Here is a 16057-nt window from a genome sequence, read left to right on the forward strand (position 1 = left end):
AGGATAAACTCACTATTGTGTACAGAAGTATGCAACAATGAAACAGTGAAAGAGATCAATCTGATTTACACTATACACTACAACACATAGTTAAATTCCCCTTATTACCTGCTTTATATTTGTTCTGGATATCTCGATGACCCAAAGTCACCTGACTCTACTCTCAGTTTGTGTGCTGTCCATCTGTTTCATCAGCCTCCTGCTGTGCTCTACCGCTGTGTGACGCTTGTAGGTCAGTGCATGCCAGTTTGAAAATGGCTAATAAATACTTTGTTTCAAAAAAAGAGTAAGTGTTCTCAATATATCTTCCTAAAATGAAGTTTTCTCTCGCTGTGGCTTACTAATGTTTGAAAGAGTAAAAGCATTCGCTCATTCCCTAGCCAAACTACAACATGCAAGTTGAGTTTCAGATTTCGAACTATTTTTAGATGTGTCTCATGTTTATGTTTTAGCGGTGTGAAAAAAACAACACATTTTTCTCGCACTTTTCATTCATGGAGCATGTATTTGCATTTCAAGACATTGTGCTCATTACATGAAATGTTGGAGACCAGGCAGTATTGTTCCTTGGCTGAGACACTCTAGTTGAAACAGCAATGTCATCGCTTGGTATAACTAAAACCCCCTCCAGGGATAGAGAATGACATGGAGGAGGCTTTAAATAAGCCTTTTTATATTGTTCTTATCACATGAAAATCCATTTCTTGTTCATTAATTAGACTGAAAGTTTCTAAGTTCTCGTCTGCGCTTCATGACCCGAGTTCTCATGAATTCAAAGCATTGCATACCTTAAAAAAACATATGCATCAATCAGCAAGTTCTTGAACAGTTGACTTTTAGGAGATAGAGAATTTCATCCTGCAGCTGTGATTTTATGAATATCTGCATTTCACCTTGAGTTCAGATGGAGTTTGGCAACACTTTCATCACTGTTAAATCCAATTGGATCAATGCCCTCTGTTTTGATATCAATAAAAAACTACTCCAGGGATGGCAGTTTGACTGAATGATGAAGCCAAGTGAAATGCTAATTTAGGATTAGTGTCAGACAATAACAAATGCGGTGCAATGGCTTTCATATCTATCTCTGCATTTCACCTTGAGATCAGGCTGGGGTTTGGCAACACTTTCATCAGCCAGCCCTGGTTGTTAAACCAACCCTGATGGCTGTCTCAACAGAGCTGAGTTAAAGAGCCCTAAGCACTAATAGAGTTGAGTTCAGTAGGCTGGCATCAGTTCCTTTTTACAGTGTATCATTTGTGTGCTTTACTTACCGTTTAATCAACGCTTTGGTATGTGGGGCTATTATGGTAATGGTAAATACTAATTTGCTGATGTTGATGAGGAGCTCTATTAATGTTGGTGTTGTTTGGTTTTCATTGACAAATGTATCTTTATCCCTAAAGATCCCTACTTAAGTGTGTGCTGTGTTTGAGCTGTTGGTAGACTACATGTCACTAACCATTGGCTGATATATATACACCTTTGTGTCTCAGTGACTCTGATCCTCAGCCAGAGTTTCAAAGTCCAAGCTTAACTCTTTTAGATGTGTTATCGCTATTTTAAAACAGTTTTGTCCACTTTCATCTTATTTATAAGAAGTTTTCAAACATCAGAAAACATCTTTCAATTCTTCTTTCTTATTTATTTCTCACATTTTTATTCAGTCTCATGAGCTCAGTGACATGTTCATTGTATCAGGTGCAATTAAAAGAAAGATAATAGTTGTGAATGTATTGTTCCAATACTGAGCTGCCAACATTAATTAACTGGATAATTATGAAAGGCAGTGAACAGTATCCGAGCGGGTTTCAGGAAGTAAATAAACATGTACTTATTAAGGGGGGGGGGGGGGTTTGGGTGCATGTGGATGACCCATGGGAATTAAATAATTCAATATGGTTACAACATACTGGTGTGGTAATGTAGATCACTGAACCAAATGGCACATTAACATCATTTATTAACTATATTAGTTCTACCCCTCCCCCTTAATTTCTATACGCATCAAACATTTTATGAACATTTTAAAAGGTTGTACTTGTGTATTTCAAATAACACTTGTAAATGCTTTTAGTAATTGTGAAAATGTAATGTCCATCTGTCTATGCATCAATTGTATTTGAAAAAAAGGCATCCGTATCTCAATGAGACGACCTGTTTAAATAAAGGATTACATCAAAATAAATAAATAAACACATATGCACACATAACATACATGTACCTAAACAAACACACATCCACGTGCATGTGTGTTTAAGGATGTAACGCAGAGATGTACCCACACAAATATGTTAATACATATAATGATTTGAAAGTGTTTAAAATAAGGCTAAAATGCAGGTTCAAACCCTATATGAAGTGCAGTCACCTCACATACAGGGTGTCTGTGCAACTGTCCATGTGATTTGGCATAAACACATTATACATGTCTATATTTATGTGTGCATCATAGCCTAAACCACCCCACATAAATGGTACAATCCATGTTTCATACACACCGGAGCTAGCACATACACAGGGCATGACTCATATTAAGAAGTATAACACATCTCCTCCCCTGAAGCAGGCACAGTGTCACTTTCACTGACAGGTCACACTACTGGGAGGCAGGGCAAAGTCAGGGAACTGACACCGTTTTTGTGTGTGCGTGTGTGTCTGTGTGTGTGTGTGTGTGTGTGTGTTAACGCTTATGAGCAAGTCTACCTCTCCACACAGGACATTCTACGCCCCTAGTGCAAAGTCCAGACACGCTATTCTTTCATCAGCCTGGTACTTATTACGCACACCTCTGCGTGCTATTGACTGCTTAATTTTTTAACAACATTGCAACAAATCTAAAATGGGATTTTCCACCAAAGGAAAAACATATTCCCCAAATGTTTCCTCTCTTGGACACACAAATAGTACGCATATATGTACACACATACAAAATCACAGTCTTTCACTACAAAAACATGTTCATATTCAGTACCTGTACTTACTGAGGAGGTATAATAATTTCATTAGGGTCGGGCAGATGAATCATCCATCTGCTTCGCTGTGAGCACGTATTAAATATGATCTTTCGCAAGGATAAAAGCGTAATTTGATGTCAAATCTTTCAGACAGAATTATTGATGAGTTCTATTATAGCCAAATAATATTGTACCATTGATGAGAACTGACATGATAATAGAGACAAAGATAATGTCGACAATAATGATTGTGAGGGCCACAATTCAATGATCAATTTTGGTAAACAACAGGAATAGTCAAATAACTCAACTGTCAAATAAACACATTCCATCTTGTCGTTGCAGTTCGGAGTGAGCGGCCTCACCAGTTTCCTGGAGTTCACTGACAACGGCACCAACCCCAACATCTTCTTTGAAATCCTGGGAACAAATTATGGAGAGGACAGGGGACGAGGAGTCAGTAGGGTAAGTAGTTAAAACAAAACCCTTGTGTTTGGTGTACTACTGTGGGTGTAGGGGAATAATTTATGCTGGAACGTATTGTGGATTTACATAATTCCTGGATTTGCCTGAGAATTTCACTGCACCTGCTCTCTACATTATTTTCCATCTCAGATGTATTCAGGCTTTCCTTTTCTTGCAGCTGTGACCTCTCTTGTAGCAGAGGGCAGCCCTGCTACCTTTCTGTATTTACTTATGGATTATTGTAGATATTTTGCAAAACCTTTTGTAGTTGTGGTATAAAAAATGAAAAGAAGCAGTTAAAGCGTCTTTACATTTTTAGATCTCTTGAATTCGCAGTCTTCAAACTTGTTTCCCCCGTGTTTAGTTGCATGTTTTTTGGATTCAGAATCAGCTCAGCAAGTCACCTCCCCTTCAATAAAGCCTGGTGTTGATTGGATTAATTAAAAGCATTTCCAAGTGGTATTTGGTAATGACACAGACATAATGAATTTTAACAGGCTGCCTGAAAGACATCCGTTTCTCTCGCAGGCATGCACACACATGTCCATAACACCATTTGTTTATTGAGTGCGTGTGTGTGTGCGCGCAGGCGTGTGCATGTTTTAATGGCTGTGTGCATTTGCAGGCGTATATATCTGACTGCAATTTTTGTAGAAATATATTCAGTGACTCTCAATGAAAGCTGATTCTGTATAATCTTAAATATATAGTGTTTATAGGCTTAGCATGTATACAACACAGATCATGTCATACTCCTACTGTAGGCTATGGATAACCATCCTTCCTTGAAATACATCAATAAATGTTTTGCTAAAAGAAAGTATACTATTCTTTTTCTCAGCGTTTTTGAACAACATCCTGATTCAATGGGACTAATCAGTGTTAGTGGATTATGCATACAGGTGTGAAAACAGTTGGGTTAAATTATATGACCCAGACTTGCAACGTATAATCCCTCATAAGATTCCATTGGACACAGAGACACATAGACACACACACAGTGTCTGTCCTCTTTATCTAAGGGATCTCTTTACAGATTACAGTTGAGATAGTGAGCAGTGATTCTGGATAATGTGGTGAGACACCAGCATAATGCAGCATGCCATCACAGACTAAATTAATCTTTTAAGCACAGCATATAATTACATTTAGGGACAATTCCCTAATCAGAGAGCATAATTACTTCTGAGGGAGTTAAGGCACTTATACAGTGTTCTTGCCACAGTGTCCCTTAATACTCTGAACATTTGTTGGTCTGTCATTGGGATTCAATTAAATTCATACATGGAATCAAATGACTAAAGAGAGGCTAATATTCCTGCCTGCGTATTCTCTTGTAGCTGAATCATGCTTTTCTGAATGATGTAGCCCTCGAAAATGGTGCTCGTACAGAGCAGATATATGTCAGGTTGGAGAACAGGTTAGTGAAAATGGCTCTGATACCCCCCACCCCCACCACAAAGAAGAAAAGCCAATGAAAATCCCCACCTGACCCAATATGTGTTAATATGTAAAGGGTAAAGCTATAAGGAAATTGAATTGAGTAGCCGGGGTAATCTCATGCCTTTCAAGCATTCCATTGCGTTTTCATATTCATATGTGTAACTGACAAGAACTGCTATTATCTATAATATTATTTATTCTATTCCCCTGCATGAAGAGACAGTGACAGGTTAAAGGTGAATAAAGACCTCAATGTAAATTGATTATTATGAAAAGCAACCCTCTCTCACCCCAGGTTAACGTCTCCCCTCATGTAATGATGGCATGAGTGACGATACTTAATTCCCAGCTTAATTATAAAGTAGGAATCACCGCTGTCGAGTGAAGATGGCTTTTTATTATAATGCATTCAAATATCCTCGTCCAATATGGTTGTGGTGCTTCCTCTCTGTATACCTTCACAATCATTTGATATTATGAAGATAAAAAGAAAACTAAAGTGACTTAAGGTATAAATAGGCAGCTTAACCCTCTGGCATGACCTTTTGTTTAGGAAATCTTCTTGTATAGTTTATTATTTCAGTAAGTAATAAGTCAAATTGACCTTGGTGTGACTGTTCTGCTCAAAGCAGCTTTCTGTCTTATCAGAACAGGAACAAAATCCTATTAGGTACACTGTAAACTTAGCCATTAAATAACATTACTGTACTCATCTGCCAACATACTGAATAGATTATAACGTATTTGTTCAGGCCTGGTGTATCACAGAAACAGTAATTAGATTAATTTATACTTTATAAATCAGCTATTTCACATTGCAATGCAGTGGGTTTAAAATTTAAAAAAAGCATCCACTGGTCAGGGGCGCTGTCAGAATGTGCCAAATAAATGTCTCAATTTAGTTTGACATTTTATAAATGTTAATAATGGCAGTCACATCAGCCATCCAAAAAAGCTTAGTCAGCAGTTCTTTATTCTTTTCATTGTATTACTTACAGGCAAAGTTTCTGAATTTGATAGATTGGGAAGCAGTTATATTGTATTCAAAGACAGAAAAGAGGAAATCATTTTAGCAGCTACCGTACTCGCTTTATCATACATTTCCTCGTAGGTTTTCTCTTGGAAATATCCCTTAATTTAAGTGTTTCATTCAGTGTTACAACATTTTAACGTTAGCATTAGCATTCCCCAGGGTCACATGTTAGAAGGCTCATCTGCTTAATATTTGATCCTTAGCATTTGCAAACCTTCCTTGGAGCAACCTTCATTCTATTATTTAGCCTTTACCCTGTGGTAATATGTTGTCTTAACAGTTGGGGACACTGACAATGACCTTCCATAAAAGAAACATCTCGTACATTTTTCTGAATAAATTATAGATAAATTCTCTCTCCCTCTCGGCCCACACTATGTGCATTAACTTTCATGCCATATGAAGTCAAATGTATTTATCTTGTACGCGACTGCTTTCAGGACACTGATGTGTCTATAAAGAAGTATAGATAATGAGTGCAACCCCATGTATTTTATATATTGAAGAGCCATTCAGTGTCTGAATTATGGACAACAGACAACAACTACATGCAACCGCTGGTATATTGAGATATAAAGTGAGTGTGTGTCCACCACTTACCACTTAAACTGATCTTTCTTTCCAATCCTCCCTCACTGTTCTGTCTCCTCTTTCAGTCTTCCTTGTCATCCCTGCTGAGAGTCTGCTTAATGACGGACACACAATCCAACATTTTTTGTTGACCTTTCTAACCTAATTAACTTATTTTTCTGAGAGCCCTCTTCATCTTTTCTTCTGCTTTCCCTCCCTTACCCTGCCTGCCATTTTATGAATCTCCCCAATCTCCTTTCACCATTTCAATCATCAATACTTTGTCATGACAGTAATCCATATCATACTCCTCACATATGCATACAGTTGTCTTGTGGTAATGATAATAGCAGACACATCATATCGTCATAATTATTAATGTGACACTGTGGTAGAATTGGCTTTCTGCTCTATTACCTTCAGTGGCTGTACATGGGAGCCTATATCTCTCTCTCTATACATCTACAGGCATGTCAGGCTTCACTGCTCTCTTATATAGAGGTAACAAGTCTGCCATGTGTAATTGCTTCGTTAGCTATCTGCGACAAAAAAAAAATCAGATTTATACTTTAGAACCAGCACAATAAAAAAGGGTTGTGGCCAAACAGGGATAAAAAGGATTATAGGGAGGTGATGAGTGAATGGAGAAAGACAGATGCGCTGCTAGATTAAGGAAAGGGTGAAGAATAAAAAGGTAATATGAAACAGAGGGAATAGCTTGAAAGACAGCTAGCAAGTAGATTTATGTAATAGATATAATCCTTATAGATCCCATAAAATATGGAACTGGCAGCTCAGGCCATAATATTCACAATAATAACATTATTACTCTCTTACTCGTGCTCTCTTTTCTCTCCCACATCAGCACATATTCTCCATCTTTGGGAAGAGAGACTGAAATATTCTCCCTCTTTAGAATCAATGTCCTGCAAACTGCAGTGTTCTTAAATTGAGGTCACCTTCAATTATCATCTCCAGTCTCATCTGACATATGTGGTGTATTACGCTAAGTAATTTCAGAGAGTCATGGAACCTTGGAACCCTCCTCACAGTCCTGTCACCATGTGAGAAACATTTCTTCCATTACATATTTTGAACGATTGAATGACATTTCTTTTAATGTAATGGCTTAATGGGCCCACCAACTCAAACACACATAGCAGCTGCAGTTCACTTGGGAACGCAAGCAAGCCACTGCACACACACATTTGCATAAATATTCTGGCATGTTTGGAAATGCTAGGCTAACCCTTTTGGCTTTGCATGACAATTAATCTCAGTCTGCGTGACCATCAGTATGCAACATAGAGAAACACTGGGTGTCCTCTGCTTTCAACTAAGCCAATACACATGCATGCACAGAGAATTTGCTTTCAAACATTACCCATTTCTGCTGAGTTCCAGTGTATTATTGTTGACAGAGTTTCTTTCATAAAGCTAAGCCTCAGTGACACACAAAGCTGTTATTTTCCTTTTTCATAAAATGTTACAGAAAAAATGTATTCTCCACAGTATTAACCTATGTGCAGGATTGAAAATCTGAATCAAGCTCATCTGTTTGTCTCCTCGTGGCAAGAACAGTAGTTAATGTTTGTGAGCGTCTGTCCCAGAACAAGGAGATACATCTCCTATTTAACTTGTTTCAGCTCTATTGAATTTACAGTACAACTGCTTTTTAATATCTTTTCAGTGTTTTACGATTAGTGTCACAGAGGGATGAGTTTTATTTTTTAAAGAGCTTTTCTTTGACATTGTAGTCTCTGGGGACAATCTCCATGTGTGAACAAACTATGAAGAGATGCATTTAATAGATGGTGGCAGCCGTCTTTTGTGACTTATTGGAGAGAACATCAGGTTTTACTCTGGCACTACACAGTGCCCTCAGACATGTGGATTGAAACTTCCTTTTTTCCCCAGTTTTTTGTTCCTTCTCAAACACTCACCTGTTACAGACTAATATCCTGTTGCTGTTCTCTATCAGATGTTATGTTCATCTGCTCACAGTGCAGGAGTACATGAGGACTCAACCACACATCAGCTGTGAAGATCAAACATGTGTGTAATATGTGCAATGGCTTTTGGGGTCTAAGTGTACCGTGTTAGCATGCTGACATTTGCTTTTTCAGATAATACAGCTGAGGCTTATGGCTCAAGTTATTAGTATTTCAGTTATTTCAGGTATTTGCTGGTAAACCTGAAATTTGCTGAAGGATCAAAGATTATTACAACTCTTCCTGAGGGGAACATGAACATCTGTACCAAATGTCATGGCTTCACTCAGTAGCTGTCAAGACATTTAACTCATAACCTCAAATGTCAACCTCATGGTGGTGCCAGAGGAAAAGTCAGGGGATCACCAGAGTCATTAGAATGCATCCTGTGGGAACCATGAATGTCTATGCAAAATTTCATGTCAATCCATTTAATGGTTATTCAGATATTTCGGTCCGGACCAAAGTAATGGACTGACCGGCCAACCAACATCGCTATCCCTAGAGCCATGCAGTTAGCGTGGCTAAATGGTAAATGGACTACATTTATATAAGGCTTCTCTACCTTACCGGACAAAGCGCCTTACAATTTGCCTCTCATTCAACCTTTCACACACACACTCACACACCAATGGTGGTGAAGCTGCTATGCAAAGCGCCAGCCATCAAACTGCCAACCTTGTGAGTAATGAATGACATGCTCTATCTCCTGAGCCACAGCTAGCGCTGGAAAACAGTTATAGTCATCCAAAATTAAACATAAATTAGATATAAAATAAAAGCATATCTGTAAATGTGCATATATATAGAGTATTATATAGTTTAAACAAAAACTCTATAAACAGGAAGGACAAACTTCCTAAATTGCTTCACGATCAAACCGTTCATGTACCAGTGGTTCAAAGAAAGCACACTTGAGTTCCACGAAGAGCAAAAATACTAAATAAGGCAAAATCATGTTTTCCGATAATATCAAATACACCATGGTTGCTAATGAGGAAATGGGCATAATTATGTGTTTAATACAACCAGGTTTTATATGCACACCATGTTGATAGTGTACAGAGGCCTCTCACGCATCCTCTGATCATGGAACAAAGTAGTGAGGACTCTAAAGGGCAAGTTAGCCAGCGCTATTTTAGGGAGGTTAGATGAGGGGCAACACCACTGGAAATTATTATTACAATTATGTAAGTCCACTCCTGCAGGGTGAGATGGAGAGGGTGATGAGAAAAGAGAGGGTGGTTACAGAGGAGGTACCAATGACTTGCATATAGTTAAAAGAAAGAGAGATGGGAATTATTTAGTTATAGTTAGAGAGGAAGTTAAATAAAAATGAATAAATCAGAGGGAAAGAGAAAACAAATCTGGGTGAAAACAAGCAAAGAGTGAGGGGCGGAAAGATAGTGACAGAGGAAGGAAAAAAATATCTCCAAGGGGAAAGATCCCTATTTCCCTCAAATTTTCTGTCCTATTAGGTAGATTTGCATCTATCTTTATGCAGCGTGTCTCCCCTACCTTCAGGCCAGGTGGGAGATTACTGAAAGAATGGAGGTGGAAGGAAGTGGAAGAAGAGGAGAAGGAGTAAAAAGATGCATGGGTGAAAGGAAGATGGAAAGTGTGTGTGCATGTGTTGTGTTGTGTGTGTGTGTGTTTGAGTGCGTGCGTTCATGAGTTAGTGGATGTTAAAAGGTTGAAAGCACATCACAACCTCTAATGACGGACAGACGTGCAATAGATGTCGTATGTACAGGATAAACAACATAGTACAAATACAACATTTGACAGAAAATGATGTTGTGTTGAAAAAGAGAAAGTTTGGATGAATCCAGGAAAATGTCAAAAAGGCTTCCCGGTGTCCAGCAGGACCAGGGCAGCAGGAGCAGCCACGATTCCACACTAGCTATCTGCCTCTCATATTGGATGACTCATACATTGTATGTGAAGTATAGCCTGATCATCATATGGTATGAAATGGATCGTAAAAACTGTTTTTCTCTGTTTTCTTTTCATTTATTTATTTGTCGTTTTGATCAAAATCTCCTTGTCAACTATATTCTGAGACATTTCTTTGATTATTTACGCTTAAGGTGGAAACTTGTGATGGGCCTCCAAAGTTTTCCAGCATGCAGAGGAGTCACATTGTCAAGATTTTAGATTACTTGACATTTAGTGTTGTGGACCCTTAGCGTTTCAAATTGTAAAACTTTACTTAAAATATTATAATTAGGTCTCAGCCATCTTATGAATTTTCTGTTAGCCTGAAAATCGAAATTTAAGGTGCAGTGTTAGTGGTGTTGAGGTGGGGAAAACCATTGGCAAAGAAACACAGCTCAGTGTTGACCTGTTGGGAACCTGTCAATCAAGATGAACACGATCCCAAACATAGTACTACTGCTGTTGCTGATGCTGATGCTGATGCTACTACTACTATTTCTAATAGTAATACTAATAATACATAATTATGTATGTTTATTACACATGTTTTCAATCATTTCATCTCTGTGTTCAGTACAAAAATGTAATGTTCAAGACATGTGTTGCCTAGTTTAGCACACCGCGTGTCAAGCTCCATCAAAGTTGCTTTCAACAAAGTCTGCAAGCAGTAAGCAGTTAGCTTACCCACTAGAGCTAACAACCGCTAGGCACAGTGACACCATCTCATTATTCTTGTTCTCTCAGAGCAAAACCCGCGTGATTCTTGGACGTATTAGCTCCAACATATATTGTTTTGACTGACCTTACCTGTTTCCTCTTGCTTTGTCATGGACCAATCTCGGTACTGAAACATTGATTATTGATCTTTTCATGTAACTCTCAGTCAGACAGCAAACAAACATATTTCCCAAAATGATGAAGTATTCCTTTAACGCTTTCATTTTCAGTCTTATGTTTTAAACACTCCTTCTCTAAATAGAGATTTTTCAAGCTTTTTTTTCAAGCTTTTACCCTACTGAACTCATGAATACTTGAGTATCTGCAGGCTTCCTCTGTGGTTTGATTGATGTTGAAGATTTGTTTTAGCTGGAAGGTCATGTCAGTCATGAGTGAACACACATGCACTGACCAGTAAGTTATATTCTGGGTGACCACAGCAGCAGTGGACACTGGACAATAATTGAAGCTGACAAACTGCCTCTGGTGTCCTTGGATCAGCGTAAGTGTTGCTGTGCATGTGAATTTTTGCTGCGTATCTCTGTCTATGTGAGAGGGAAAAGAGATATCAAAAAGCATAGATAGAGACAGAAAGAAAGGGAGAGAGTTAGAAAGAGAGAAATAATGAAAGTAAATAACCGAAGCAGACAAATATGAAAAGGCAGAGGGGTGGGAGACAGCATTCTTTAACTATTATCTGCTGTCACACAAACCCCATTGGGAAAATTATTGTGGTGCCAAACAAAAACACTCGTTCTGCAAATAGTATGGGTAACACCAAACACTAACCCAGCAGCCACTCGTCTTGCGTCTTTGTTTGTTGAGACAAGCCAGGAGAAGTTTTATTCCCTAGATGCCCCACTGTCAATCCTGTCTCATGTCTTAGCCAAGACACATTCTGTGGGGTGACAAAGAAACAGAGCATAAGCACTCTGTTTTTATTTTTGTTTTTTTAATGCTGCTACTGTATAGGTGGATGCATATGGTAAGGTTCTGCTGTATATTATGATTCAAATGATTCAGTAGGCAATGTACTGTAACAGCTTCCATGGTCTCATGGAAAGCAAGAAAGGATGAAAGAACAGCATAGCTATTATGTTTGCGCCTACACATTCTGCTCCCTACCTATTTCTGGGATACTGTAGGCATAATTGTCTGTATACGTAAACCCTGTGCCTGAAAATAAAAACATACAGAAGCGTGCTAAGAAGTCAACATGTTATATCTCTGATGTCAGCCCTCTTCACCAACACATTCCCTCTTGATTTGCTTCACCACTGTGCTGCACTGAAGTATCTCTCTGGATTTTATCAGTAATGGTCCCTTTTTTCAAACCATACAGTATTTGAGTGTGAGAGAATAGTTGGTTCTTATGGACAGAAAAACAGCCATACATCTCCAATGTTGTTTGTTGGTTTATTGTATATTATTATTTATTTTTCCATTCTGCAAGTTACTACTCACACCTCATGAATTTTGGATCAAGTTAGACTGCTATATAAACACTGAATACATCTGCCTCTGGGATGGCATGTTATTAATACAAAACTACTTTGGGTTATAGTAATAAAAAAAGGGCACGTCTAGGTGGATAAAGAATAAAGAATAAAGGTTCAGAGAGATACAAGGAAAGCGATGGGAGAGTTGGTCTGAGTGCTGTCTGAAATGGTGGGTGGATAGGAGGAGGGACGCAAGGAGGGAGGAGAAAAAATGAAGAAGCAGCAATGTTGGAGTCCTCGAGCTAATGTTTTTATTTAAGTCAAGTCATATAGATGGATGGATGGATGAGTGCAGAGGGGGAGTGATGGATGGACAGAGGTAGGAAAGAGGAATAAGGAAACGAGGTGGGTTGTCAGTCCTTGGGTTAATCTTTAGTATGGAGTGGATGGATGGATTGATGGATGGATGGATTGATGGATGGATGTGCAGATTGACAGGAGCAAGGAAGTGAAAGAGAGATAAGAAGGAGGCCTAATTGCCTGTGACCTGGTTGTACACATAGCACTACCAAGGTGGCAGCGGAGAATGAGGGAGGGATCAGTGGAAAGGAAATGAGAGTGAGGGAGTAGTGGTATCTGACACCAAGGTTGTGTCCTCGTGTTAAACATACCACAGCTTTGTGAATAGGGGCAGCCAACTGGCCTGCAGAGAGAAGAGGACAGAGAGATTGGTCAAGGATTACAGAACAATAAAGAGATTGAGTAAGGTGAATAATATAAATGATAGAGGACATAATGGTGAGTCTCTACAGGGACAAATATGTCACAGAAGCATGCCAAAAGATTATGTTATTACTATTGCAAGACAAAAGATGAGCTTTGGTGATTCATAAAGGTTATCAGGGGTAAGGTCTTGCTTCTCGACAGGAAAGGACACAGCAAGGCCAATGCTCAGTCTGGTGCAAGGCTGCCCAGCTAGGAACATTTAAACGGTGCTCCAACTAAGGAGATGCAAAGGAGCTGGACAGGAAGACCAACCAGTAGACAGGAAGGCATGTAGACAAAAACAATGTACGAATTAGAGAGACAGAGATAGGCACAAAGACTGAAACCCATGGGGATTAATGAGCACTTTTTAGGTCGACAACCCAACCCTATTTTTAAAGGCAGGTTGCCACCCCTAACTTCAAGTGGAGCAATTGGAACAATAAGTAAAATAAGGGAGAGGGCCTGCAAAGGTCTAAAGCAATATTTGTAATCTGATATCTGTCCATTGTCCAAGGCACCAGCAATAGGCAAGAGTAGTGACCCTTGAGAACTTGAGCTCTGTAAATAATGGTTTTAAATTTAATAAATAAAACAATAAACAAAACAAATACATTTGCAAATAATCCACATACTTTCTTCCTATCCCTGTTCTCTGCTTCCTTCTCCCATAACATAAATTGTCTTTTATGTTCTTCCATTGTTTTCAACGCTTCAGCAGAATATATATAGATATATACACAAACCTTTCAAACTGTATTTTTCTTCAAATCATTTCAATCATTCCAAAAGTTTAAGTAAGAAATGCAAATGTCTCATTGGTCACTAAAGTGTAGACACACATTGAGAGACACTCAAGTGCACTAGGTAGAGGGTTAGAGAAACAAATTGGAGCCGCATGACCTCAATTCTTAGGTGTTATTCTGCCTCTAGAGGCCAATCATGGCCTCTTCACTCTTCCAGTGAATAATTTAGTAAATATTGGCCCAAAGCTATTAAGAACAGCAGCCAATTACTCCCCTTGTAATTACTAAGACCTCATTTTAGAATTAAGTTTTTTTTTCATTACATACGCTAACCATAATACCAGTTCCCGAAGCAGCAGTTAACCCCCTGAGAGCCACTTCACTGGGAACACCTCAGTAAAGAAACAACACTTTCTTCAACCCTTCCATAGTGTTATGGTTCAATATAATAATAAAAATAATAATAATAAATATAATTTATATAGCGCTTTTCAAGACCTCAAAGCCGCAAAATATGTAGATCAGGGGCACCATCACCCCACACCGAGCATCCACTTCTCATTAAAGCTGCAACCGGCCCTTTACACAAGGGGATTTAGAACTCTATATGTCTCAAAGCATTGGCTGCATATAACTAGGTACCTGTCCTTGGTAGATTTCCTTACCTTCTGCCCAGTGTACCCTAGGATAACATGTGGTCCATATGACCCTTGAAAGGAGAAATAAATTAAACTGAGCTGAATGTGGGCTATCTACTAATCAAATTGTGTTGTTGGTCGAATTTCTGCATTACCTTGCCCTTGAAATAAAAACCTCAGACCTAAGAATGTATACTGATCTACTGAAGGGTATTGCTCACTGTTCAAAATAGATCGTGAATATTGTTTTATCTATTTGTATTAAATTCTAAAGATAAGGAAATTAATGTTAAATGTGCTTCCACCAGTTTATCTTCCTTATTCCCTGATATATGCAGGCATACATTCACAACCACAACTTATCTCAGTCTATCAGGGGACTGAATACCAAACAATCGTATCATGGTTTAATCTGCGAGGTAATCACCACATGCCTACAGAAGATTTTCTCATAGGCATAATAAGCATAGGCAAGAAGGATTTATGGTGTGTACGTTCCTATGAGTGTGTGTGGTTACACACACTAAAGTGATTACAGTAGGGTGAACAGATTTGCATTGGTTTGATACTCCATCCATCTTTCCCTCCCTCTTCCTCCACCTCTTGTCAGCCCTCGCTCTCTTATTTCATTTCCTCTCCTCTCATCTCCTTTCCTGTCATCTCATTATGTGCCTCTCTCTATCTCTCGGACTAGCCTCAGACTACGCACATCTACATTAATGCTGGTCTGGTAACACTTTTTCACTCTTTCTTCTGTTTATCCTACTCTCTATTTAGCCTTTTATTCACAGCAATTTAATTGAGTTATTATTATTTGAGTAATGCTCCTGTTGTATGTGTTTGGGGAAGATGTTACATTGGACAAAAGTGTTTTCCAAATGAATGGAATAATATTGCTTAATTGGCTATATTTAAACACTAAATGAAGAAATATATCCCATATAGTCAGGGGCCAACTCTTCCTTATCTAGGCTTACACACACACACACACACACACACACACACACACACACACACACACACACACACACACACACACACACACGTAAACATACACAAACACACGAGAGGAATGCATTGACATTAATAATTTAAACCGTTGCTCTAACACTGTTTCTCTTAGTGATCATTTTAAATGACAGCAAAGAGCAAAGCAGAGTAATGCAATTACAACGATCTGAAATATAAAAAAATTAATAATAAATGCAGAACTTGACCAACAAAACTTATTTGTATGTTGGATATTTGAATGGAAAAGAGTCCAGACGTTGATTCTCATCTTTATTTCGTTTTCTTCTCAGTTTTTGTCATGTTTGTATGCATTTAAAATAATTATAGTATTGAGATGAAAAGTA

The 16057-nt window shown here is 38.5% G+C and overlaps 1 protein-coding gene across 1 annotated transcript in view; it reads left to right on the forward strand.

Moving 5' to 3' along the window:
• grid2 (glutamate receptor, ionotropic, delta 2) overlaps nucleotides 1–16057 on the forward strand; it is a 432197-nt gene that overhangs the window by 305162 nt on the left and 110978 nt on the right. Inside the window, 1 exon segment of the mRNA XM_029439497.1 lies at nucleotides 3303–3422. Coding sequence (XP_029295357.1) covers nucleotides 3303–3422 — 120 coding nt within the window.

The sequence above is a fragment of the Cottoperca gobio genome, chromosome 9 (assembly GCF_900634415.1).
Source record: "Cottoperca gobio chromosome 9, fCotGob3.1, whole genome shotgun sequence".
Classification (NCBI taxonomy): Eukaryota; Metazoa; Chordata; class Actinopteri; order Perciformes; family Bovichtidae; genus Cottoperca; species Cottoperca gobio.